This window comes from Aythya marila (assembly GCF_965140915.1).
Source record: "Aythya marila genome assembly, chromosome: 3".
NCBI lineage: Eukaryota > Metazoa > Chordata > Aves > Anseriformes > Anatidae > Aythya > Aythya marila.
Genome location: NC_139044.1, coordinates 69,260,214 through 69,286,140, shown reverse-complemented (window position 1 = coordinate 69,286,140; position 25,927 = coordinate 69,260,214). Strand labels below are relative to the sequence as shown.

The following is a 25,927-nucleotide window of genomic DNA, read 5'->3' as shown; positions in this document are numbered from 1 at the left end:
TAGGAGGTTCAACCTCCACCTGTTCACCACACTGCTACTGCAAAGACAACTCAGCTGCCTGCAGAGCAGCTGCTGACCTGCTGCACATTACAGCTTTGCATGTTAAGAGAAATCAAAATCAGTGCCAGTTTTCCTTAATACAGCAGACTGTAAAACTTGCAGCAGTTTCCACAGCTGCTCTGCAAGCAGCTGAGCCATCGCTGGGGTGGGGATCTGGAATTCACTCTAGCCACTTCCCAAGGAGTTAACCCTCGTTTTAAGTCATGACCAGCCAGCATAACCTGAGAAAAACTCTGGACACCAATTACTCCAACTAAATATGCGCAAGCAGAAGCACTTCCCAGCCCCCACACAGAGGCGATGACTGATACTCTGCGCACGTAAAAGCAATTTAAGGATTCACTGCTTTTACCAGGGATAACCAGCAAGCAAAAGCTTCTAGTCCAGGGGACAACCATCCCTTAACAAGAGCTAATTATCAGTCATAAAAACTTTGTATCCGCAGTGATAACTTTCAGCTGATTTAAAGAAAGGAAAAAACACCCTTACATACAGGGAATGAAAGACATAAATGAATGAAAGACTGTATATCCTTATTTGAGTTCATTTAAGAAACATCATAAATGGTTTCTAAGATCTTAAATTAAACCTTTAAATTCTCTTTTATATACTTCCATGAAACTTCACAGGCCTGATCTTGCTTCTACTGGCATCAGTAGGGAAAAGACAACAGGCCTTTACTGAAATGGGTTACGTAAGGCTAACAGATTAAACAGTATTTAGATGAGAGCGTATTTGTACAGCATCTGAAACAAAATTCAGAACGGGCTTAGATGTACTTACAACCCTAATAATCTAGCTGCAAACCAGGACAAGCAATGATAACATTTTTCCCAATTTGACGATTCATTTCCTTTTAGCTTAGGTTCATGTATCTGCTTTGGTATCTTCTGTTTGTGCCCCAGACAAAATATCCTCTTCCTTCCAGTATCCCAACCCCCGTGCACAACTTCCTCAGTCTTGGAGAAAAGGACAGCATGGTCTGGAAGGGTTTGCTCTGTCAAAGAAGGAGACCTCCCTTAAAACAAAATAGTCCCATTGCAGGCTTCTGTCTTTACAGCATTCGTGATTTTTGCTGGTAAACATTTAAACTTGTTCAGCAAAATCCAATCAATACCATTTAGCTTTAATGGGACTTCTCGCTTAAATACTACATATATCTACAGATAAAAATGCACTGTAATGTTGGTTTTAGATGTAAATAGATGAAATCTGGAAGGCATTTTCACAGATGGCAATTCCATAACTTAGATACCAGAAGTTTCTTCAGTCAACTGTCTTAAATATTCAAACTCTTAGCGAAGTATTTTGCCATCTGTCTATGCGTCCACAGGTAGGACTTGAAATGTAGGGCTTAGACTACTTAGTAGTTAAAATAAATTTTTAAAATCCCAAACAAGGCTGTTCTGCAGTACACCACAAATCCACAGTCCCCATAATTTAACATCAGCTTTCTCTGTATGCCTCAACACAGCTGCTGAGTGCCAAAGCCTGTCCCCGACCTCCGGCACCATAGACTATGTGCGGTGGGGCTGCCGAGCACTTCAACACCCACGTCTTCAGCACAGGTCTGATCTCTGCCAGATCTCTTATATACATGCTCACTGCAGACACGGTTATTCCACATTCACTTCCTTCCTCAGCTTCCCTGTCTAAACCCTGATAGCCACTTTTGTTTTGATTAGGACCGGGTTTGCCTGGTCCCCAGCAGAAGTCAAGGGAGGCAAGTTTGGAACAACACACGCTGCATGGAGGCTTGTGTACTTCAAACAGGCATTGGTATGTGCCATTTAACAACAAAGAGCGAAGCAATATTGATCTCACTTGCTCACCCAGAACTTCCAGTTCTCCTGAACAACTAAGTAGCTTTTACAGGCTTCTACCATAGCAATGCAAAAATGGAAAAGATGTGCTGAATGAATGAATTCATCCTTGTGAAAGCACAGAATCACGTCACAGCATTAGAAACAGTGTTCGATGTGTTATGCCGTGCTCAACCTTATCCTAGAAAAAGTAGTATAGCTACAACATTAGGATCTAAAAGACTAGGCACCTGATTCATCATCAAAAAGGATGTTTGGCCAAATTAAAAAGAAAAAAGAAAAAAAAGACTTTTCAGGAGTCTAATTTTCCCTTTATTCTTGTGCTTATAATCATACCCCAACAGTCTCAGTAATTTTCCCTCTCTCTTTTGTTCTATGTTATTGCTGCAAGTACCTGTAAGAGCAAAATTTACAATATACAAACTAAAGTGCAGTTCAGAACAGTGCAGGAAAGACTCACTGCAAGAAGAAGCAAAAAGAAAAGGCTCTCTTCTATTGTTATCAGATCTTGCAACAACAGTAACTTGCAGCAACAGTAAAAGTTCAGATGAAAGTGAGAAATTTCAAACCAGCCATGTTCATTTTAATGAGAAAACAAAATACACCAACTCCTGCACGCTGCTCCTCCCTTCCTTCCTCTCCCCATCTCATAAAAGAGCATCCCAAAGAAGGATCACGTTTTAAGGTCCCAGTTCAGAAATCCTAGATCAATCCCTGAATGCGGTAAGAATTTTGGACTGCAGTAAGGTCCAAGCAAACATTTTCTAATCTGATCAACCCATCTCACACTGAAAAAACATATAACACAGAACATGAAATTATAACCCTTGAAATTCACAAACGTATTTAATCGCATCTATTTACACGGTACCCTTCCCTTCAGTATCACCTTTAACGTATGTGCTTTATGCTTAACAAAGAAAAGTATAGGTTTCTGACATGATCCATGCAACATATATGCAAAAGACAGAATCCAGAGCATTTACACTTTACCACCAGCATTCAAAAAACGTAGAGAAGTTGCGTGTACAATTTTGAGCATGCAGTAAGGCAAACATCCTGATTTTATAAAAGCTCAAACTCTTATTAGTTCTTAGCAATGAAAACCTTTTTTTTTCCCCATGTGCATCACAAGAAATTTTGCTCACTTCACCTCTCCAGTCTGTTTCACCCCTTGTTAAATTTAAGAAAAAAATCAAGAGCTGTTTACACATAACTATGTGTAACATTCACATCATAAAAGAGAATTAATCTATATTACCTATTCCATGCTAACCTATTAAAAAATCCAAAATACAATACTGAGCCAAATTAAGTAAGGTGCACAGTCCTTGTATTTAAGAGTTACAAGGGACTGACATTGCTACTTTTTTTTTTTTTTTTTTTTTGTGGAAGAAACACTGGACTAGGCACGCTGCTGGATTTGCCATGGGTTGTCTCAAAAACTTGTAATTGTTATACGATACTGAATGACTCCAGTACATGGCAATGACACAAACCATCAGAGTAAAGCAAATAAAAAATAATAAAAGACAGGAGTGTAAATGTATGGGTGTACCTTATTTACGTTACACAAACAGCAGATGCACATATGTAATCACTGACATGTTTCTGCCTGAAATGATGCTTGTAACTCTAGGTACCTCATTACCAGAAGGGTAACAACAACCTAAAGGTAGTTCAGAGTAGATCAATCAAAATGATTAGTGCTGTAGGAAGGACTTAAAAGGGAGAGTTAAAAACTCAATACTGCAGCTGTTACATGAACAGAATTTTCACTGAGTAAAGGAGGGGGCTTAAACACAAGCATTGTCTGCTAAAAATAGATATCAATATAATTGTTTAATTAGTGAAGCACTGACTTTAGAAAAATATGACCACAATCTGCACACAACCAAGGGGAACTCCAAGATGGAAGAAAGAAAAATCATTCACTGCAAGCTTTAAAAACTAGATATAATGAGCTTAAACTATTACAAGAATTTTGACTCCACATTCAAGATGTTTTTGCTCACAGCAAGCTCTCATAAACTGAGCATAACCTCACCAAGGAAAGGTAAGATAAGGCAATAAAAATATTGTCGCTAGGTTCAAACCAGCTTTTACCAGACTTGGACTGAGTAAGGTGGAAGCTTCTTTCTTCTACTTAGACCGCCTGATTCCATAAAATGATTTTCGTAGATACAAACATTGCAGAATGGGTGATCGCACGCAGAAAAGCATGCGCACTTAAACGATGAACTCTTTTCAAAGCAGCTTTAAACAGCAATATTTTGTTTCGACAGATTAATAAACTAATGTCTTTGCCTTGAAAGGAACCTTTCACATGACTAAATTTTTCAAACAAATGAGACTAATAAGAATAGGGTCCAATCAAGCAGCCTACTCCGTTGTAGGAGCCGACTGTTAAATATCATTACTGATTTAAAGGCATTTTTATGCTCTGGCTGCTACTGGTACCATCGGTCAGGTAGCCAGCTAACACAAAGCATTCTGTATACCAGTATGAATTATCCAAAACGTACTCTGAACCAAAATATATGCTGCTTCTCTCCATTTCTTTAAACAGAAAAATTCTGCTTTGGACTGATGGAAAGAAGATAATGTCAACGTGAAGTTTATGTACATTGCAGGTTTCATCAGGAAGAAGAAAGCAAGAAACATACTTGCTTTGTTCTAGGAGTAATCCATTACGGGATATTAATCAATGCGCTCAGTAAAACATAGCTCTAAGAAACACTCAGAATGACTGAGGTGCACAGTTCCTGTGCAACAAAACGTGCTGGTTTTCAGTGCATTTTACACCACGACATATCTTAGACACCTAAAAATACTGGCAAATTGCAGATTACTGAATTGTTAACAAACACTTCTAAAATTCCCTTCATGTAGAAGGTTCCATCCTTTAGCGGAGTGGGCACAACACAGCAGAAATCCAAATTTACCACAGACTTTCCAAATTTTTTTTCTATGACTACTTTCAATTGTGGCCCACCAAGGTACACCCATACCTTGTCTAATATTACTTAAATGTATCACCTCATCATGCAGTTCAACACCTTTCTATTTCCACAGTTCTAATATCATTGTTTCCAAACGTATCTTTTTATTAATAACGCTGCTGTACTTTAAATGCTTGTTCTCTATTATTTGAGAAGCAACAAGAATAACATGCATTAATGTAAAATTAGATGAAAAAATAGTTTTGTTTTGTTTTTTTAATAAACCATAAAGTAAATTTACAGAACTATAAAGAGCAATGTCGTGACTTAAAAATGTACAAAGAGGGGAAGACGGTGAGGGGGAAACGGGAGGACAAACAATCCTATTTCAGTAAGTATTTACTTAATTCAATTCGTAAAGGAAAAAAAAGTAGTAGCAAAGGCGGGTGGCACCTCTATGCCAGTACAAAGCAAGAAGCGTAAGAATTCAATAAATTCACTACTTAATTCCACACTTTGTCTGTAATTCCAAATGCAAACAGCAAATACTGATGGCCAGGCCCTTAGGCATGGGGGATGTTTAACACGCCGAGGTCAGAAATCCATTCCACCACCACAAGGAGCAAGACCACACGCCACAGAAGCGCTGTAAGTTTTAGTCACCTTTATATTAATTCATGAAAAGCACATTGCTCGAAAAAACCTGGTGAAAGCTAGCACAAAATGAAGCCAGGCCACCAAATGGAACAGAAAAACGGGCTCCCTGTGCAGTCATGCAACAACCCTCCCTCCTGAGTTGCAAACGTCATAGAAAATGGACAACTACGTAAAAAGTTAAGATGCCTTTTTGCCTCCCTAACATGGCCCTAGCCAAGCCCAAAATGGTCTCTTCACCTATCAGATGCTGCTCCTCTGTTCCCTGATCGCAGAGGAGAGCGGTGAAATTCAAAACAGCGCTGTTGCAACTGGAGACTAACACAAGGACCAGGGGAGGTCTACACACACGCCTTCCCCACAAACCACGCTGCAGAACTTGGGAAAAGCTCCCTTCAGCTTACGATTTTACAAGCCGCCTGCATCTGAAACTCCTTCACCTGAAGGCATTCAGATACAGGCTTCCACATTCACAACAGCAACACCGTTCATGCTGGTATGCTTAAAAATAAAAACAATGGCCACGGGCTTCTTCTCTAACAGCCCTACAGAGACCATGCTTTTGGTCTGACTCCTTAATCGTTACATTTTTTTTTTTCTAGGCAGGAATATTTAAAAATCAACCAAACAAACCACACGCGTGTTTCAGTTTATCACCACGGGGACACTCTCAGGCCTGAATTACTGCAAAATAACAGTATAATTATGCCTCAATTGCACTAACTAATCTCAAACGAGCTTTTAAAAAACAATTCGAGGTTTACAAGAAAAGCGTTTAAAATGCATTCAAACGTTACCTAAAGGAAAAGATCTTTATTTATCCCTTTCTGACTTTAGTTTCAAGCAGATTCCAAGGAAAAGCGTATCTGCTCCCGACCGGTGGGGTGACAAATTATAAACGTGGTTAAAAAGAAAAATGTAGCATTTAAAAATAAATAAATCACACGGGAAATTTTTTAAATTGAGGAGTAAGAGACGAGGAAACAACATCATCCTTTTGCACAAATCTTCGGCTGCAGAGGCTGTGCTCAATCTAACGATCTTATTTACTCCAATTGTGTGCTGCCAACAAAACAATTACCTAAGGCGACTTTTTAATTACAGATGTACCTAAATGCCTAGGAAAAAACAGGTTACTTCTCTCCATGTGAAACCGGAGCCCCACTGAGCTCAACCAGAAGCGGCAGGCAGAGATGGAAGACAAAAATGGGTCTTACTTGGTGTACAAAGACATCAACTGGAGACTCCAAGGGGCTTCCCTCTCGGTTACTCATGGAGATGAACCCGAATCCCATTCTCACATTGAACCATTTGCAATGGCCGGTTCCGTGCAAAACCTGGGATTCCTCCTCTTCTTCCTGCTCCGGCAACTTCCCGGGCTCCTCTCCACCTTTACTCGCCCCTGCTGAGGAAGAGGGAAAGGCGGGGGGGGATGGGGTGTGGGGGGGGGGGGGAGAAAAGAGAGAGGGGGGGACAAGATGCAAAGCAGAGTTAAATTCTGGTAACATCCTTTGGCCACTGTGTAAAGGAGTTACTTCCGAGGAAACAGAAGAAAAAAAAAAAAAAAAGCGAACACAACGCAATCAAAAACAAACTGCGAAAAGAGCTTTTTTTTTTTTTTCTCCTAAATTCAAAAATAAACAACCTTCTCCCCAAAACGCGTTAAAAATAATTAAAATAATAATAATAAAATCACCAGAGGTTACAGAGAGGAAACCCCGTGCGCGGAGGCTCTCCCTCTCGCCCTGCACAGGGCAGCAGCCCACGTTTCGCTACATACGTGTATTTTTCCATTTAACTCCATCTTTCAGCCACATTACAGCGCAGAAGGCGATACTTTACTTGAGTATTGCTGCTTTAAGACCGATCCCATAGCTCAAGAGCAACTCGCAGCCAAATTAGTCTCTCGTTGCAGGGCGCAGGAGCGGGGGGCGAGGGGGGGAGGCCGGCTCAGGAGGGGTGGAAGGGAGAGGAGAAGCCAAATTGGGGCGATTGCACAACTGGCTTATTGCACACGCCGCGCGGAAACCACTATTTTGCAACGCGCATCCATCCCTCCTCGGAATAAACTTTCGATTAAAGTTGGGACAGGTGTACCAGCGTTTTCTCATCCCACCACCGCGGCTGCGCTTAATCAAACAGGAACAATTCAAACAATAGCCCCCTGAAAGCTTCTCCAGCCCTGAATCGGAGTGGGCGGTACGGAACAGTTTTGGAGAGCCGTAACAATGGGTTTGCAGCAAGCCCCCTTGCGCGGGCCGATTAAAAAAAAAAAAAAAAAAAAAAAAAGGGGGGGGGGGGGAACGGCGAGAGGGGGGAGCCGGGGAGGGGGGAGAAGGGAGGGAGAGGGGGGGAGAGCGAGCGAGGCAGCGAGCGAAAATCAGAGTAAAACAATAGAAAAAAAAAAAAAAAAAAAAAGAGAGAATTAACCTTCGGCCATGTTGCCCCACGGGCCCTCTGCTCCAAACTCGTGAGATGAAAACTTTCCCTTTGGCTCGAAGCGGTCTTCTGCATTAACCTAACATCCTGATTTTGAACGATCCCAAATTTCGCTCGCATGGTCTAATGTGCGTTCCCTCTTTGGATTTTCCCCTTTCTCTCGCGCTCGGTTTCTGGCCCCCTGCGCACACGTGACTTTGTCAATTACATGCTTTCTTGCTACTAATTTCGCATCGGATCCTGGAGGGGTTGGCGAGAGGCAGGCGCAGCCAATCGCCATTGCAAGCGGGCTGACACGCCGCGGTAATTTATGAATGAACGCCGAATTTCCAGCGCCTCCTTTCCTTTTTTTTCCCTTACCCCCTTTTTTTTTCCTTTTTTTTTTTTTTGTCCTCTTTCCCCTTTTTTTTTTCTTTTCCTTTTTTTTTTAATGTTTTCTTTTTTTTCTTTCCTCTTTTTCTTTCCCTTTTATTTTTTTTTATTTCCCCTTTCTCTTCCTTCCCCCCCCCTTTTTTTTCCTTTCCCTTTTTATTTTTCCTTTCCCATTTTTTTCCTTTCCCTTTTTATTTTTCCTTTCCCTTTTTATTTTCCTTTCCCCCTTTTTTTTCCTTCCCCTTTTTATTCTTCCTTTTCCTTTTTTTTTTTTTTTGCCTTTCCCTTTTTACCCGCTCGCTTCTTCACGCTCCCCACCGCCCCCTCCCAGCCCCCCAACCCCCCTAGCGAGGGCCGCGGGACCCCGCCGCGCGGGCACGCGCGGGGCCAGGTGCCCGCGCCCCGGCCGTGCCGTGCCCACCCGTGCGGGCGGGAGCGCGCCGCGGGTGCGCGCTACCACCTCCGCCGGGCCCGGGCCCGGGCCGGGGGCGCGCTTCGGGACATTTCGGGAGGGGGGAGGGGGAGCGGGGCGAGGAATTGCACTTCACAGGTTTCTCCGCCATCTCTTTCCGGGGGAGGGGATGTGATTAATGACTTCCTAAATAAGAGCCCGGTCTTCGAGCCTAGGGCTGGGGCGAACCTCAGGCGGCGGCGATTGTTCCCCGGGAGCGCGGAGGAGAGGGGGAGGAGGAGGAGGAGGAGGAGGAGGAGGAGGAGGAGGAGGAGGAGGAGGAGGAGGAAGGAGGGGGCGCTACCAGAGAAAAGGATTTGCTAGAGAGGAGGAAGGCGGAAAAAAAAAAAAAAAAAAAAAAAGCCGGAGGCAGCAGACAAAGAGAAGACGCGCAGGGCTGCCCGGGCGGTGCTGCCTCGGGGCCGGGCCACCAGCGGGGGGGCCCAGCCCGGCGCGGCCGCCTGGTGCTGCCCGGGGCGCGCCCCCGCGGCACCCGCAGCCCGCCAGCCCCTGCCGTCTTGTGGGAGCGTGGAAAACAAAAACCACCAACCACCTCCAGCACCAATTCAGCGCGCTCCGCTTTATTTTCCGCTCGCTGCCGTCAAGGTGTGAAGGGAGCCGCGAGGCGCTGCGGCTGAGCCGCCCCTGCGCTCCCCACCCACCCGCAGCGCACTTGCTGTGTTCGGGGGGCGGCGCGGCCGGGGAGGGCACCGGGATCCCCCGAAATCCTCCTCCTCGGATCCCCCGAAATCCTCCTCCTCAGCTCCCCCGGGTCCCGTTTGCGCCCTTTGTCCCCGGCCGGCAGCGCCGGGCGCAAGGCACGCCCGGGTGGGCAGCGGCGTGGGCGCAGGAGCGGGCGGGCGAGGGGAGCAGCAGCGCTAAATCCTGGCATTCCTCTGCAGTCCTCAACCGTAAATTTCCTACGGGTTATTTCAACAGAGGAGGTCGACTTCCTACGCTGACCCGCCCGGCAATACACCATTCCTCCGGGCACGGAGCCTCCCCCCCCTTCGCCTCGGCGATTATTTTACGATATTCAATCAGCAGTAATTGTATAGGCTCGGGTCTTACGGCCGTGACCATTTCTAATAGATAATAAACGCACGAGACGCTAACACGCGTGAAACCCCAGCCGTGAACGCAAAACCGAGGCTACCTGGCGATAAAAGTGCGCCCACCGCTTGCTGGGGGCGTGCGGGACGGCAAGCTGCCACGGGACGAGCCCTCGCCGGCACCCCCTCAAAAAAGAGGCAGCACATCCTGCTCAACCCCGTTTTCAGAGTCTTCAGGTTTTTTTCAGACGGATTTCTTCCACCAACTTTTGGTAGAAAAACACCTCGGAGGCTTCAATTTTAGTTAAACAGCCACAAACAAGCCGTTTGAGTTCATTACATTTAAAAGAAAGAAAGTCTTTTGTTAGCAAGTTTCATTTCAATTAAAATTTATCACGATACGTTCTTCAATGAATAAATGAAAAACTAAGAAAACTGATCGCAAAATTATTTGATTGCAAAAATATTTGTTACCATGTACTCGCACTGTAAAATAAATGGAGATTTTGTAAAATGGAGGGGGGGATTTGCGAAGGGTCTTTACTGAGATTTCCAGGCCTCCAGTATTAGTGGAATTAAGGTTGGGGTCACTGGACTGGTCACTGGTGTCAGATGTTATCGACTCATTCATTTCCTGCAAGGGACATCAGCCTTTCAAGTTTTGTGGAAGGTAGAGAGCTGTTGCCAGCTGGGAACTCTCCGCGAAAAAAAAAAAAAAAAAAAAAAAAAAAAAAAAAAAAGAGAGAGAGAGAAAGAAAAAAAAGGAAAAGAAAAAAAAAAAAGAAGGAAAAAAAAAAAAGAAAGAAAACTAAAGAGCACAAACATCTTACCAAAAATCCCAAAATTCAATCACTAAGAATCAGCCATACATTTTTCCGGGGAGGTTGGGGGGGAGCAAGAGGATAAAGGGGGAAAATCCTACAGAACAAGCCAGGTCAAGCCAAAACGGGCTGAATGGTAATAGTTCACCTATCGAGAGCTATTTCTATTCTGAAGTTTCGCTAATGGGACGCTAATTCGGTAAAGACAATGGCACGGGGCTGGATCATTGTCCTTCCAAACGCACAGGAAGAGCTCACTCCAAACTCTGTAACCGAGCGGTGCCGGTTTTCCAATCCGTCACCCTCCCAGCGCTTTTAAAGCCCAGAGCCCGACGTCTTCCGTCCCTCACAACACAACCCAAGCCGGATCCCTCCCCCAGCCCCGGGCACCCCCCGGGCACCCTCCCGCGTGTCCGTGCGCCGGGCTTTACACTGCAAAGCGGAGCTGCGGCTGCAGCCGCGCCTCCCCAGCACACCGCCGGGACAGCCGCCCCACGGCCACCCCTCAGCCGCCGGGCTGCCCGACGGCGCGGCTGCGGGCAGCCCCGGGGGCGCCTCCCGCTGCTGCCCCTCACCTGGGCAGCGCCCGCCCACCGGCCGCGGCGGCGTAGCCTGAGGCGAGGCGCCCGCCCCGAGCCGCCCCCGCGGGGCACGGCCCCGCCGCCTCCCGGGGCGACGCAGCGCCTCGCCGCGGGCAGCTCCGCGCCCCCGCCCCGCGCATGCGCCGGGGCCGCGGTGAGCCCTCGGTCAGGGCGCGGGGCAGGTACGGGGCGGGGGGCGCCGCCCGCGCACCCCTCACGGGGCTCGCGTGTCCCGCACGACGCTCAGGGTGCAGCCCGAGCTGCCGAGCCCGTGGGGGAAATTAATGGAAATTACTGATTTTTCGCTTTTCCTTCCAGGAAAACGCATCGCGCGGGGCGCGCCGTGAGGCAGCGGGGCGCCAGCGCTGCAGTGCCTCGGTTTCACAAAGTCAGCCGCGCAAGGAGCTGTAGCAGAGACTGACCTGAGCCTGAGGAGACCTTCCTGAATGACCTCATCGTCTGCCGAGGAACCTAAAATCAGAGAGCCGGAGTCAGTGCTGTGTACGCTGTACCCGAGTACCATATTTAATTACCCCTGCTCCAGTTTAACGGCTCATTAAAAGGCCATAAAATGCCAGCGCATTGACTCTGTGAAGTGACCTGTAAACTTATTAACTGTGCCAGACTTACCTAGCTCATCAGAACCACAAAGAGATAACCGAGACATGGCATAAAACCCAGCCGACTCCCTCTCCCCCTCTTCTTTTAAAGCATCCTTAAAAGCATTGTCCTACTATAAAAGCTCTGCAGCTGATGACAGCAGAGGGAAGAGACACAGATTTGCAGGATATTGGAAGGTGTTCTTTTCCTTTATCAATATTTAATCGCAATAGGTAACTTAAGAACTAGCGACTCTTGTCTTTACTACGCTTAAATTGTACAAATTAAGCACTCAGTCATACGCTGTATATGATTTAAAAAGTAGTAAGAATTATTCTTTGGCATTCTTCCATGGTCAAAACTGTAACTCATTGCGAATCTGTGAGTATCAATACAAAAATGCTTTCAATTACATCAGCTATAGAATCGCAGAGCATAATTTGTGATAATGCTACACGCTAAGTCTCCAGGAGAACAAAAGCAATTAGTCATAAAATACAGATGTTTGGCTTTGCTGAAGCTCCATGGAAAGTGTACTTTTGTTCTAGCTAAGAACGGTCTAATTATGTACAAATATCAAATTGTAAAAATATCATGCAGAAAGCGAGTGCCACAGATGGTAAGAAGCATGGAGGAAAAGACCTTATTTTTGAAGTCAGCTTGTTACTTCGGCTATCCAGTTTGTTTAATAAATGAAAGATGAATAGATAGGAGCATGCACAAACTCACCTGCTACAAGCCTGTCCTCATCACCCTCCCTCTGCTACCTTTTGATTAATCCACTTTAACTAAAACCCATCCAAAGCACACATTATCCTCCTGTTTGATGTAAGCCTGAATCTCCTTAAGAAATCTGAGATTTATCTTTTTCCCATTTTAAGAGCATGCCCCGACTGTTATTCTGCCTTTTTTTTTTTTTCCTTTTTCCTAAAAAAATAGGATATCCCAGTAGGACTTGGCAAAGCCTGAAGATGAATGGTAAGGACAAATGAGAATCAAGTTTCCCTAACTTCCTTTTCCCCTACAGCCAGCTATCCTGAGTCCTTTACAAACACCAGAAGTTGGAAAATGGGATGGCACTATCTTTCCTTTCAGTGCAACAACTGTAACAAGTGAATTCTGTTCCTCTTCTTTACTAATAACTAAGTTTTCCACAAGAATTGTGTGGACTTTTGCTTTGTATTGAACCTAACCCTGCTTTTACACCTTCAAGCACTGAAGCCCAATCTCTGTGCCTGCTTCTTTGTTCTGCCAACCTGTGGCTATGTGGCTTTTGTGTCTTTCAGATTTACTTGCATTATTTATGCAACATAATGAAATATGCAAGCATAGAGTAAAGGATCCGTTCTTGGCTTTGACATGTAGTCTGCTTCAGTTTATGAAGGGATTAAAAATAAATATTTAGGGGAGTAGTGCTGGGACTCGAAGGGGTAAAGCACAGTTCTTAAAAACTGTAGCAGAAAACAGCACAAATAAGTTATTCTTGTTTCCAGTATCACTCTTCCAAAATATACGTTAAGCATTGCATATTTGAAAACACTCATAAACATGTGAGTAGAAGGGGGTGTAATTCTTTATTATTATTACTATTATTAAGTAGAAGGGGGCATTTTTTAATGTACATTACAATTTACATTACATTATGTACATGTTACATGTACATATTACATGTACATTACAGATTACAACTACTATAAAGTAGTTGTAATAACTTGCTTCCCAATACGACACACAAAACTTGCCACAAGGGATGTTAGCATAGAAAAGCCTGAACTCATGTTGGAACCAGATAGTTTAAATGGGAAACTGATTGGCATGTATTTTATTTTCAGTACTTTCCTACTGAAAGTCATAAGAAGTCTGTCACACATAAATGGAAGCAAGTTTGGATTATGAAACGACTGATGGTCAACTCTCCTATGCCTCCCTGTACTACACAAAATGGAAAAAAGTATTTTGGTATGTTAGTTCCGAAACTATCTTGGCATTTACATTAACTTTACAACTGCAAATAACAAACAACTATTTAGGAATTATGTACTGGACAGCAAGACATTTTTAGAGAAAAGGTAACTTTGAAAGCAATCCAAACTGCATTCACAGTGTGCAGAAGGATTCTGTGACAACAGGCACAACAAATAATGCAGCTGAACACCATATGGAATTATTGCAGGATAGGAAACACAATGAAAGGAGTTAAAGACAAACTGACAGACAAAAACAGTAGTGCACCTCCACCACATTACAGTTAGCACATTGTACAATTCGACTTACTTATCTAACAACTTACATCGTTTTTGACAATAAGAAGTTTTTGACAACATCTTATTGGTCACTGGAAAATAATAGTAAGTTTATACCTATTTTGCTTTAAAAAATCGATAAGCAGTGTTTTGATTTTCAGATCGTAAACTTACTAGATTAAGCACGCTTGCTACCTAAAAGATTTAGAAACGTAATTGCTTGGATGAAGGTAAAACAAACACTTATTCATATTTAAATAAGTTACACGATTTTCTCAAAAAGTAAGTCAAAATAATTTTTCAGATGTTAAACCTGCTTCTTCTGCAGGCAGTGGTAGCTGGGAGACTAATTTCTTCCATGGAGTAAAGCCACCAGTATTTTTTTTAAGAATGGATACTCTAAGAACTGTCACAGTGCAGAATTTGAGAAAAAAAGAACATCAGTGCTTCATGTTGCAACAACATTATAAAGAGGAAAGGAACAGGGGGAAACATGCCAATGGTAAGGGAGCTCCTTAGTAGAATTCATCAGTAGTGAAGACTTAAAATGATGAATGCTGGAAAATATATCAAAAATTGAAAACCTTTTAATATAGAACCCTAGCATAGAAAGAGCATAGAATAATCTTCATATTTTTATATTCTATTAACATTTTATAATTAATAAACTTTGTTGTTTATCTTTTGAAACAGTCAAAACCAAACAGACAAAAAACTTCAAACTTCATTTAACTTTTAAACTTGTTTTAAGAATATTTACATGTGTGTTTTTTGTTTTTTGTTTTTTGTTTTTTTTTAATGTACAGTTCTAAATAATGGATTTGCACCTGAGATGTTTTCATAGTTTTAACTCTCCTGCTTTTGTTTCATTAAGTAAAATAATTAGAATAGAATGAAAAAAGGTTCTGAAGTTGGACACTTGTGCGTCAGTATCCTTACATAATCACAGAAAGAAAAAAAAAAAACACGATTTCATTTAGTCTAGTCAAAATTTGTTTTCTTCCACACTTCTTCGTCCATTACAGTATTAACAAGCGAATATAAAAGCAAGTGCATGTGAGAATTTCAAGCATCAATGCTGAAACATTTCGAAAGTGCTGATTCAAGAAAATGCATTAAACAATAGCAAATGAAAATCTGGTCTTTCTGTTCTAACTGGACCCTGTTCTGTAACTGCTCTGAAGTGGTAAATATGGTTTGAAGTAAATAAAATCACTTGGTAATAGCTGAGGTATGCTTTACCCAGATATAAGAAGAGGCTAAGCATAGCCTAGTTTTTAAAAAAGGCAGCACACACTTTTTAAGATGAAACATACAGTTATGCAACTTTTAGCTGCCTGTAAGATTGTCATTTGACTACAGTGGGGACAGGAACAGAGAAAGGTAAAATGTGCTGCCAGCACTGTTATGAATCTGATTCTTTTGACCAATACAAAAGGAACAATAAATCACACTGTATCCGATTCAAAGCCAGTGAAACCCTGCCAACTATATAAATAGGATCAAAGTTTTTCTTTAAAACGTAATACTATTGTTATATATGGGCAGTATTTTGGCATTAAAAATATTTAGGATTCATTTAGATTAAAACTTTAATACCATATTAAAGCAACATGGTGAACAAGATTATTTTGACTTCAGAATTGAAATTAGATACATGGTTCTCATCTTAAGCATATTTGACTTAGTATAATCTAATTTAATACACTCTGCATTTAGATGTATGTAGGTTAAGCAACTGAATGATTTTTTAAAAAGTGGAATAAGTAACTTGAAACCAATGTTTTGTAAGAGTCAAAGATGACTTTTAAAAAAAAAAAAAGCATGACTATTTAAAAGAATTAACACCTCTTTTTCCTGCTTTGTTTGTATTTGCAGTATTTTGTTCCCTATTTACAGTTACTGTGGGTATTTTGAAATTGTCTCTAATTGATTTACCATGTGTTCTGTATGTTCCTAAGCAAATGAAATTATGAGAAACTACCTTCTGATTTTATTATTTTGTTTTCAGAGTGTTTTTTTTTTTTTTAATATTTAAATCAATTACTTGTTATGGAAAAATCCTTTGGATGCCACAAGTTATAAGTCATAGATAGACCAATATATTTTTCATAGTTTGATCATTAACTTATTTTGTAGTTATTTATGCATGTGAAAAACAACATAATTTCTAAGTTTATAAATAAGTAATAAAATCTGTTTGCAAACAAAACAATACTATATAAGCCCTGCAGATATATACTTTAATGGCCAAATAAAGAAAGACGTGTACACCCACTATGGTAACAAGATGAATTAAATTTTTATTTTTTTAGTTAAAGGAAAAACCTTTCCCATTGTTCCTAGTTACACCATATTGAATGTGTATTGCTCACATTCAGTGTAGAAATATCACATTTTTTATCCAGAATTCTATGTGCTTTTTCTCAATGCAAAACCTTTATTTAACCAGGATTAAAGGTGTTCTATAAAAAAAATGTATAATTTACAACTTTTGTTTAGGTTATAAAAATACACTTGGCAACTAAGAGTTTATCATCCCATCGAATGTGATTACACTACAACAAGTTTTATTTGAAAAAATATTCTACAGGCTTTTATTTGTTTTTATAATAACTTTAGTATGGTCTCCTCTCAGAGATTTTTTTACATTTACCAAATATTTGTTTTCATGGAATTTCCCCTTAATCTTTGACGTATCCTTTCCCTTGCACATAATCTTTGTTTTATTTTTACATGCCATTAACCTACAAAACATAGAATTTTATTTTTGATCACTTAGTTATTATTTGAGAATGTCAATAGATTTACATATGGATTCTTTTGGCATATTTTTTTCATAATGAGCTAATATTAATATTGACACTTAACAAATAATAAAATGATCAAACCAAAGGATATACAAGTGAAACAATAGATTGGTGTCTATATTTGAAACACCAACATTAATTTTTGGATTAATCACGGATTGTGCAGGGTATATGGTATTTTTCTAATTTTAACTGGAGCTTAGAGTAGTCCTATATATCAAACCTTATAAGTCACTGTTTAAAACAACCAAGCAAATAAAGTAATGCAATGGTCATTTTTTATACATTTTAGTGTAGATAGTTTATTAATTCAAATTAGAAAAAAGAACACAGGAATATCAGTGATATATAACTAAAAAGTCATGATCTCTAAAATCAAAGTTTAAAATCTTTAAAAATTAGTGCATGCATCAGTGAACTTGTGCAAGAGATAGTATCTGAAAGAAAAGTAAAAACTTACTATGCAACACAAAAATACCAGAGAGGATACAAATTTTAACAGTATAATTTGTGGACATTATCACAGGTGTTGCAATATTGCACCTGGTGCAAGTATGTATCAAATGTTACCTACACAATATTTATTAAATATGCTTAGAATATTAGGGAGACTGGGTTTAAGGTATATGTGATACTATTAGTGGAAATACTGAAATAACACCTTCAAATAGTTAACAATCCCAAATCTTAAGTAGCGAAAAAATACAACACTGCTTATAATGAAACAATAATCACATATGTACATACTAGTTAAGTGAACAGTCTGTGCAATTACTGGACACTGACATGGAGAATGCTGCAGACTCAAAGCTGGATTTTTGGGAAGAGAAGTGCTTTGCTGTGAACAATAGGTATGCACAGCAATGCCAAAATGTAAATACCTGCAATGTAACTTCATTGAAATCATAGTATCTATCCCTAGAATATACCTCCTTTGCTAAGATCACTGAAAACACACACAATGGCTACTCTTTTCTTCTCACTAAATACAGACAGTAGATTATTAAATGTTAGATTAAGAAATTGATGTAAATATTTAAATTTAGACAAACCTGCATCTGTCAGTAACAGTGGTACATATTCAGGCTTAAGCCACATTCGAGAAAGGAAGGAATTGTGTAAAACTACCTCTATTTCTCTGTTAAAACCGACTAGTTAAATATTACAGTCCTTGCTTTTCTGTATAATTAAGCTTTTGTTCAACCGTGAAAAAACTAGAAACTGATTGCTTGAAAATGAGCTGCGTGACCTTTGTCCCGGTTTGTCACCTTTGACCTTTAATTTGAAGACCCTGGATATCAATTCATTCTATTTTTAGAAGCAGCATGTTAAAAAGTCCACACGTTTTTAAATTTTGTATCCTCACGTACGAAACATCTCGGGTTGTTTTTCTTTTTTCTGACGTCTACACGCCAAACCGGGGGGTGCATTCGGTTTTTATTATGCAACCGCATTACACGCAGCGTGCAATGACAGCAAATGAACACTTGTCTGTGCGGTGGAAAAAACAAACCAACCTTATTATTATATATATATATATATTTTTTTTTCGTGGAGCGGAGATGCCGAGGCACCTTACAGCGAATTCGGGAAAATAAAATGACTCCAGATTGCACGCCTTGCGAAACGCAACGCCTCTTTTCCGAGAAAGAAAGCCTGCATCTGTGCTCGCATCGCTGCTAAGGCTGCCTGTGTTCTCTCGCACCGCTGTCCCGGCGGTTACCCGCTGCTCGCCGATCACCCGCTGCTCTCCTGTTCCCTTTCCCGGCGCCTCTCCACGAGCCCAGCCGGCGGCTCAAAGCAGCGCACGGCTTCCAGCCCCTGCGAGCCGAGCCGAGCCGGGCAAAGCCGAGCCGAGCCCAGCCCCCGGCGGCAGGGCGCCGTTCAGCACTGCGGCCAGCGACAGCCGCCGGCCGAGCCCAGCCCAGCCCAGCCCAGCCCGACGGGGCGGGCACGGGGCCGGCCGCTGGGTGCAGCCCCCCCGGGCCCGCTGGGTGCAGCCTCCCCCGGGAGGGGTCTGCAGGCGGGGGGGGGAGCACGGGTCCTGCCGCTCCTCGGCGCTGTGGCAGCCCGAGGCTGAGCGCTGCAGCCTGGCGGTGCTACAGGCAGCAGCCGCTCAGGCCTAGGAGGGAACCGCTCTGGGTCTTTTCTCCTTCGTGCGTTTAGCGCTCTTCCTCTTCTGAAACGCTAACGCACACCGGGTAATGCATTCCCACGTCAAAATTAAAAAAATGAGGCGCTGCTGAAACTGAAGGCACGTGCCTTTCACGGAAGGAGTTTCCAACACAAAAGGCAGCCGTTTGTTTCCAGCACAGCAACACAGGCACAATTTTTACCCCTCCTGTTCCTACTGCACAGGGTAACACCAGCCCTGGTCACTACTTCTGCCACTGCCTACCAAGGTTTGTTTCACTACAGCAAAGGAAACTTGGCTTCCCGGTGTATTAATAATTAAGGTAATAATTTAATTCAGTATTGATTCTTACTACTCTATACCGAGGGGAAAAAACAGTGCAATTCCTTAAAGAACTGTGGCTTAGTTGCCTCTCTTATCAGCTGTTCTCCAAACAAGCCTGACAGCATTGTCCCCCCTAGAGTTTCCTTCCCATGTTTTTTTGTATGTTTTAAAACATAAATCACTGTTGTAGTTTTGTAAAGCAATGCCTGCAGGTATCAATCTAATAAGCACTACTGCTCTTTAATGCAATATTGCATCCAGATATTTAAATTAATTACAACCAAATTTAAGTGTAATTGTTTTATTAATAACTGATGCCTTGCTTGTGACAGGGTGTTTCTCTATACCTGTAACTATTAACAGCACTTGCAAGCAAGATGTGAAATTCCAGGACAGCCTGCGAGGTGGGGAAAAAACAACCCTGCGTACGGCCTATTTAAAAAGAAAAGCGGGATGTTTACGTAAGGGAAAATTGTAAAATCTTTAGCCGAATTGGTAGAGTATCACTGTGTCTTCTTTCCCCACCACTGGGAGAATGCCACACAGCCTATTAGCAGGTGCGAGCAAATTAACAACCGGGAAGAGAAAAACAAGCAAACGAATCAAATCTCTTTAGGTAATATGTTTATCAGCTCAGAGTGGATAATTCCCCAGTGTTAAGACAGAGAGAGATTTGAAATGAACCTGGACCTGTCAGATCTGTTCCGGGGACGGCCACACCTCACCCCGCAGCAGCTCGGGCAGCTCACCTCCATGCGCTGCTCCGGAGCTAACCCTGCAGGTAACCCTCCCTTCAGGTCACCTACCGCCGCTGCCACTCGCTGCGTGCCTTACCCCTACACCCTGCTCGCTGCATCTCACCGGGGCCGCCGGTGCTCGCCACGGAAGCGCGGCCAGACCCCGTTAGGCAAGCAGCAGGCGAAAACACCATTGTGCTTCCCGGCACCAGCAGCAGGAGGAGGAGGCAGCCGCCGGCCTCGCCCACGCCCGCAGCCCGGGGGCGGCTCCGCCCGGCTCCCGCGGTGCCGGCGGCCACGGGGCAGGGCCGGCGCTGCCGGGGCGCTCTCCCCCTCAGCACCACGCGTCCGCCCCTGCGGTGCCGTCCCCACCTCCCGCTCGGCACCGGCGGATCCCGTTACCGGCCCCGCTCCCCCCCAGCCCAGCCCAGCCCGGCCCGGCCCCCCGCGGCCCCGCTCTCCCTCCCCGGCCGCCCCTCGGTGCCGGTGCCGGTGGCGGAGCGGCAGGGAGCCAGCCATTCAAAATGGCGGCCCCGCTCGCGTTTAAACCCCGCGCACGGCCCCGCCCCGGCCCCGCGGCCCCGCCGCCGGTTACCGCTGCCCCCCCCTCCCGTCCCCTCCTCACCCTCACCCTCCACCTCCGCCCCTCCCCTCCCCGCTGCCCCCCGAGGGCTGAAGGCGCCGCCCGGCGGCCCCCACGCTTCGCACCGTGTGTGTGTGTGTGTCCCCCCCCCTCTCTTCTCCCGGTTCCCCGGGGCGGCCCCCGCCATCCCGTGTCAGCGGCGGGCCGCCCCCTGGCGTCGGGCTGCCGCAGCGTCCCGCCGGGCCGAGCCCGAGCCCAGCCCGGCAGGTGCCGGGGCGCTGAGGAGGAGGATGAGGGAGGAAGGCAGGGGAGGGGGGGGTGTCTCGCTTACCTCCCGCGCGCCATGGTGGTGGCCGGGCTCGGCGGGGCGGCGGGCGGAGGGGCCGGGGGAGGGCACCCACCGACGGGCGCCTTCCCGAGCCGCTGGGGGAGGACGAGGACGAGGAGGAGGAGGAGGAGGAGGAGGAGGATGAGGAGGATGGAGGAGAAGGAGCCAGCCGCAGCGAGCCAGCCAGCCGGCCGGGAGGGGCGGCGGGCAGCCGCGGCCCCAGCGCTGCCTCACGCCGCAGCCGCCGCCGCGCACCTGCCCGCCCGCCCGCCGCCCTCACGGGCGCCCGGCGGCTGCGCGCGGGGGCGCTCGAGGGCAGCGGGAGCCCGCGGGCGGGGCGGGGCGGGGCGGGGCGGGGCCGGGCCGGGCAGGGCCCTCCCGGTGGGGGCTGAGGGGCTGAGCCCGGCCCCTCGGTGCTTGGGGTCGGGGGGTGCCTGAGGGGTGCCGGCATCCGGGCGGCTGGGGCTGGCCGCGCAGGAGGGCGTCCAGGTGGGGTTTGGGTGTCTCCAGAGGAGGAGACGCCTCAAGGGGAGGCTGGGGAGCACAGCGCCGTTGAGGTTTATTGGGGTGTAGGTCTAGGAAACTGCTCTGTGCGTGTCTCCCAGGTGAAATTTCAGTAGCCATGTTTTGCTGGTGCTCCTAGTGCTTGGCTACGCTACCTAAAATGTACTGTGCGCTCTCTGTATGGGTAGGTGTGTATATGTAAAAATAAATAAATCTAGCTTAATGCATAGCTATATCACCCTGACACAGGTCCAGACACCGTTTGCCAATAGGTTGAAGATGTGTGATCTCTTCCGGAAAACCAACCAACCAAACCAAACCAAAACAACAACAAAACAAACAAAGCAAAACCAACCAAACAAAGAAACCACCACAGTCACAACTTAATTTCTCATTTTTTACCTTTATCTCCAATAGATGAGGAAAAGTTCTTGCCTGGTGTTTCATCTTTTGTTCTCTTTTCCATCATTTTCTCGGTTAAAGAAACCTACCTACCTGCTTTGCTTTTGTGCCCTCGTTATATGGCATAGTCTGCTTTTATAGCAAGCTTGTATAAAACAAGTTATGTATGAAAAATAAACAGAATTGAACTCTTTCAATAAATAACTGAACTGCAAATAGCTTGAAGAACTGCACAAACACATGCTTTTATGCCACGTTCCATTTCTCAGCTTTTAGTCATTGTGCTTGTTCATTGGGTTTCCCCTGAGAACTTGGTGGAAAAACTGTTTCTTCTGATGCAGATTACACAGATCTATGCATTTTCATGAAGTACGAGATCTTTTCTTAAGGTGATCTGTTAATGACCCGCCACCACTGGTGAAAAAGCACTGAAGATACTTTGCAAAACAAAAATGCTTGAAAAAGCACTTCTAATTTTCATGCTATATATCCCACTCAAAGCAAAACAAAATATTTAGCCTATTTGTGCTGTGCTGCTATCAAAAATATTCACTGGAATAATACATGAAAATGTGTCATAAAATCATTAAATATATATATGTTTTTCTAGTGAGGATTACTAAAGCCCACTTTAGGGAAAAAAACAAACAAACAAACAAACAAAAAAAGTTGAATATATGGTGCTATTTTCTATTTTTTAACAGTGCCTCCCACTGAACATTAGAAAAGGAGGAACTGAGATGCTGATTGTGGGGAGGAAATTTCCAAGGTTCCAGGTAATGTTTTTTTTGGGACCTTCCTGGGTTTCTGGAGACTGGTCCAAAGCCAGTGCTTGTAGACTGTGGAGTGCTGCTCCTGTGCCATTCCCGTTGCCTCCCAGAGCAGAGCGCATGCACTCATGTTATCCTGCAGAGTCTTTTACTCAAACCATATTTTGCTCAAACCATATTTTCTTTCCTGACAGTATCATCTCCAAGCTGCCAGCCCCTTCGTTAGTCGTGCTTTATGCCAGCTTAATCGGGGTCTGAGTAGGCACTTCTGGAGACTGCCTATAGTTTTATCTACAATATTTTTATGAACTGTTATTTCTTATAGATGGGTGTGTTTTTGTCAGCCATTACTAAAATTGCCTAAAAATTTCCCATTGTATGGCAGTTTTCCAGTTACTTACATCTTCGACAAGCTAGCTCTTCGGTATGATTTTTTTCCATGCCTTCTGTTGCAGGCTGTTTACATTTTTCCTAGTAATTTGCAGGAGGAAGATTTAAATTTTTTTTTTTTGTCCATGCTGAGATGTTATTTTCTTCAAAACAATCTAGTGGTCCCGTCCCTAAGGGTGTTAAGGCAGGAAAATGCCTTCTGTTGTTTGTGTGGGTGCTCTGTCCAGATCTGGCTGAGCTGCAGCCCTTTGCCTAACTGCAGTTTGCACATGCGGAGAGGCTTTCTGAACAGCTACAATCTGCAGAGATCTGGCTGTGACTCAGAATACCCAAGTCACTTTCAACCCTCAATGGTCTTTTGAAGTGAATGGGTACAGTTCTCATGCTCCCCCTTCCTTGCACCATAGCCAGGTCCACAGGATCTCAGAAAAAGCTTTCCATGGATGCTTTTAGCTGATACTTCTCCTGAATAGGTTCTTGTGCTGGAACTGAAAACAGGGATCTCTTTGCTTTGTCCTTTTAGTGACCCTTACTGCTAGCATCCTGGAAGCATGAAGCTATCTGAGTCAAATGGAAAAAAAGACAAATGCCAGGCCAGGATGAGGAAAAAATATATAAAGAGAAGGGGTCTCCTGAGATCGGGATAGCACAAGAGGTAAAAAGCCAAGTCTAGAGATTGGAGACTTACTGGCCAAGAGCATTTCACCTCGTATTAGCATGTTTATTTGCTAGCATTGTGTAATCTACAATATGCGAAGTATGAGTTACAGAAGACTGGGTTATTGTTGGCTGGAAGAGATGTTACCAGCGTCTGTGGGAAGCAGCAGCATCTCCTCTGCTAGGTTGTAAGGGCAGGGACAGGGGGAGTGTGTGTGGGTGAGACTGACTGCAAAACCACGAGGGAAGCATGGGAAGTTTGTGGGAGATTGGGATATGCTGAGAGAAGGAAGAGAAAAAGGGGCTGGGAACACAGTGGAGAAAGAAAAGAAGGTTTAGGTGCTTGTCTGGAAAATGGGAACTGAAAAATGTAGTGAAATAGATTAGTTAAGGAGCAGCAGTAAACAGAGGCAGGACAGAAACGTGGAAAAAACTTGACTGGAACCAGTACGTTTCTGGTGTCCTGGGAGGGTCCTGGGAGCATCCCCTCCCAGGGGTTTGGCTGCCCAGGTTAGGGCCACCTTAGCAATAGTGTTGCTGGTAACCTTGAAAGAGCAAGCCAGGAGAAACCCCAGTGAGGGCCTGCTGCTCCACAAGCTGTTTTTAAGTGGAGGCTGCAGCCTTTGTTCCCAGCAGGAACACCAGAACAAGGAACATTGCCTGGCCCTGCTGCTCTGGAGCCTGGTTGGTGACGCGTTTGACCTCAGTCCTCATCCCATGGGCTTGTGTGGACCTTTTCTTGTGGCTTCACATCCCACCAGCACAAACTTACAGGGTTGCTCCCTCAGCTTGGAAAGGCATTTAGCAGGTATTCACCCTAAAGGTCTCAAGCTTGGTGAGAAATCATGGTTACCATATCCTCCATATAACCCCATTTTCACTGATTTTTTTATAAACACATCAAGTGTAATGTAAAGCTCAAACAAAGGCAAATTACTATAGTTAAGTGTTCCCTGCATTTTTACTGCAAAACTGATATAAAATATGCTATAGAAGGACTCCAATGAGGGTCTTGTTTTCTGTTCCCTGTTTTCTTCCCCCAGAACTTGCTCAGGCCTCACTGAAGGTCCAAACTGGGCTGTGTGTCATGGCTAGCAATGACTATATGCAGTTACAGAACTCTCTTTTTTCTCCTTTTAGCCATTACTCTCCTTCTTTGCCCTTTGAGATTGTTCTAATTTTTTAATGACCCAATGAAAATGTTAGTAACAGAAAATTTCCTATTTTTCTTCTGTCTTCTTCTTGTTTTATTTGCTTTTGCCAGTGGGGCTAAAGAAAGTGTTATTGTTGTTGTTGTTGTTGTTTTGTTTTGTTTTGTTTTTATTAGTTTACAAAAGCTGTGCCAAAATACGCTGTTCTGCTTTATTTTGTGGCTTTGTGAAAATCAAGCAGCATTTTATGAAGCTTTAAATTTTAATACAAGATCCCCACGAACATTCAGTTCCCAAATCTAGGGAGATATCTAAGCCCATGAGCATTCAATATGGTAATCAGAGAAATACGTTTTATCACAAATGCCTTTTTGTACATTTACTTAGTTGCAGCCAAGTCAATTGCATTTCAGTCAAACCTTTATTACTGGCACACTAAGAGCACTCTGCCAAGTCTCAACGGTTGACTTCAGACCTTTTTCTAAGCCTCTAATATTTACTACCCTTACAAGACTGCATTTAATTCCAAACCAGTAGCAATTTTGCCTTCTTTCAATGAGTGATCATTTCTTTTCCTGGCCCTCTGGCTCAGCTCTGCTAATTGGAATGGAAGCTGAGGTTATGCTCATTATGGAAGTTGGTGCAGCAACTGAGTTGGGGATGTCAGAACCTTGCCAAGGCATCAACTGATGATGGGTTGATCAGGAGGATCAGTATTCAGCTTTTCATCTAATGCTCATTAAAAGCAAGAGCAATAGCAAAGAGCCCCTCCTGGTGTAGGATGAGGGATTTATGGGAAAGCTGAGTTGGTGCCTAGGATTTTCAGACTTAAACAATTATTTTAAAAGGGCCACAGTCACATTTAAATACTGTTTTTAGGAATTCACCGATATATACTTGGCAAAACATTAACATTTTAATGCTTTTAAAATCAATATGTATAGCCTTTAAGAATAACAGTCCTAAGAAAATGTTAGCTCAGTGTTAGGAATTAATTTTATTTTGTTATGACCAGGACTGGTCTGTGAGTTTTATTGCATTACATTGTATGCAGTTTTCATCAGCTCAAACTGTCTGGATCCTTACAGCAGCTTGATTT

At 44.0% G+C, this 25,927-nt stretch overlaps 1 protein-coding gene across 3 annotated transcripts in view; it reads right to left on the bottom strand.

Moving 5' to 3' along the window:
* The window catches only part of LIN28B (lin-28 homolog B), a gene marked incomplete at both ends in the record, with an annotated part of 83,966 nt that extends 72,315 nt beyond the window's left edge, over positions 1–11,651 (bottom strand). The window contains 2 exons of one of the 3 annotated variants that reach the window (XM_082758081.1): positions 6,697–6,884; positions 11,618–11,651. In XM_082758081.1, the coding sequence (XP_082614207.1) occupies positions 6,697–6,884; positions 11,618–11,651 (222 nt within the window). Of the gene's footprint in view, positions 1–6,696; positions 6,885–7,321; positions 7,353–11,617 lie in introns of those variants that run through there. The other 2 variants (XM_082758083.1, XM_082758082.1) reach the window with 2 other exon arrangements.
* Positions 11,652–25,927: the final 14,276 nt, after the last annotated feature.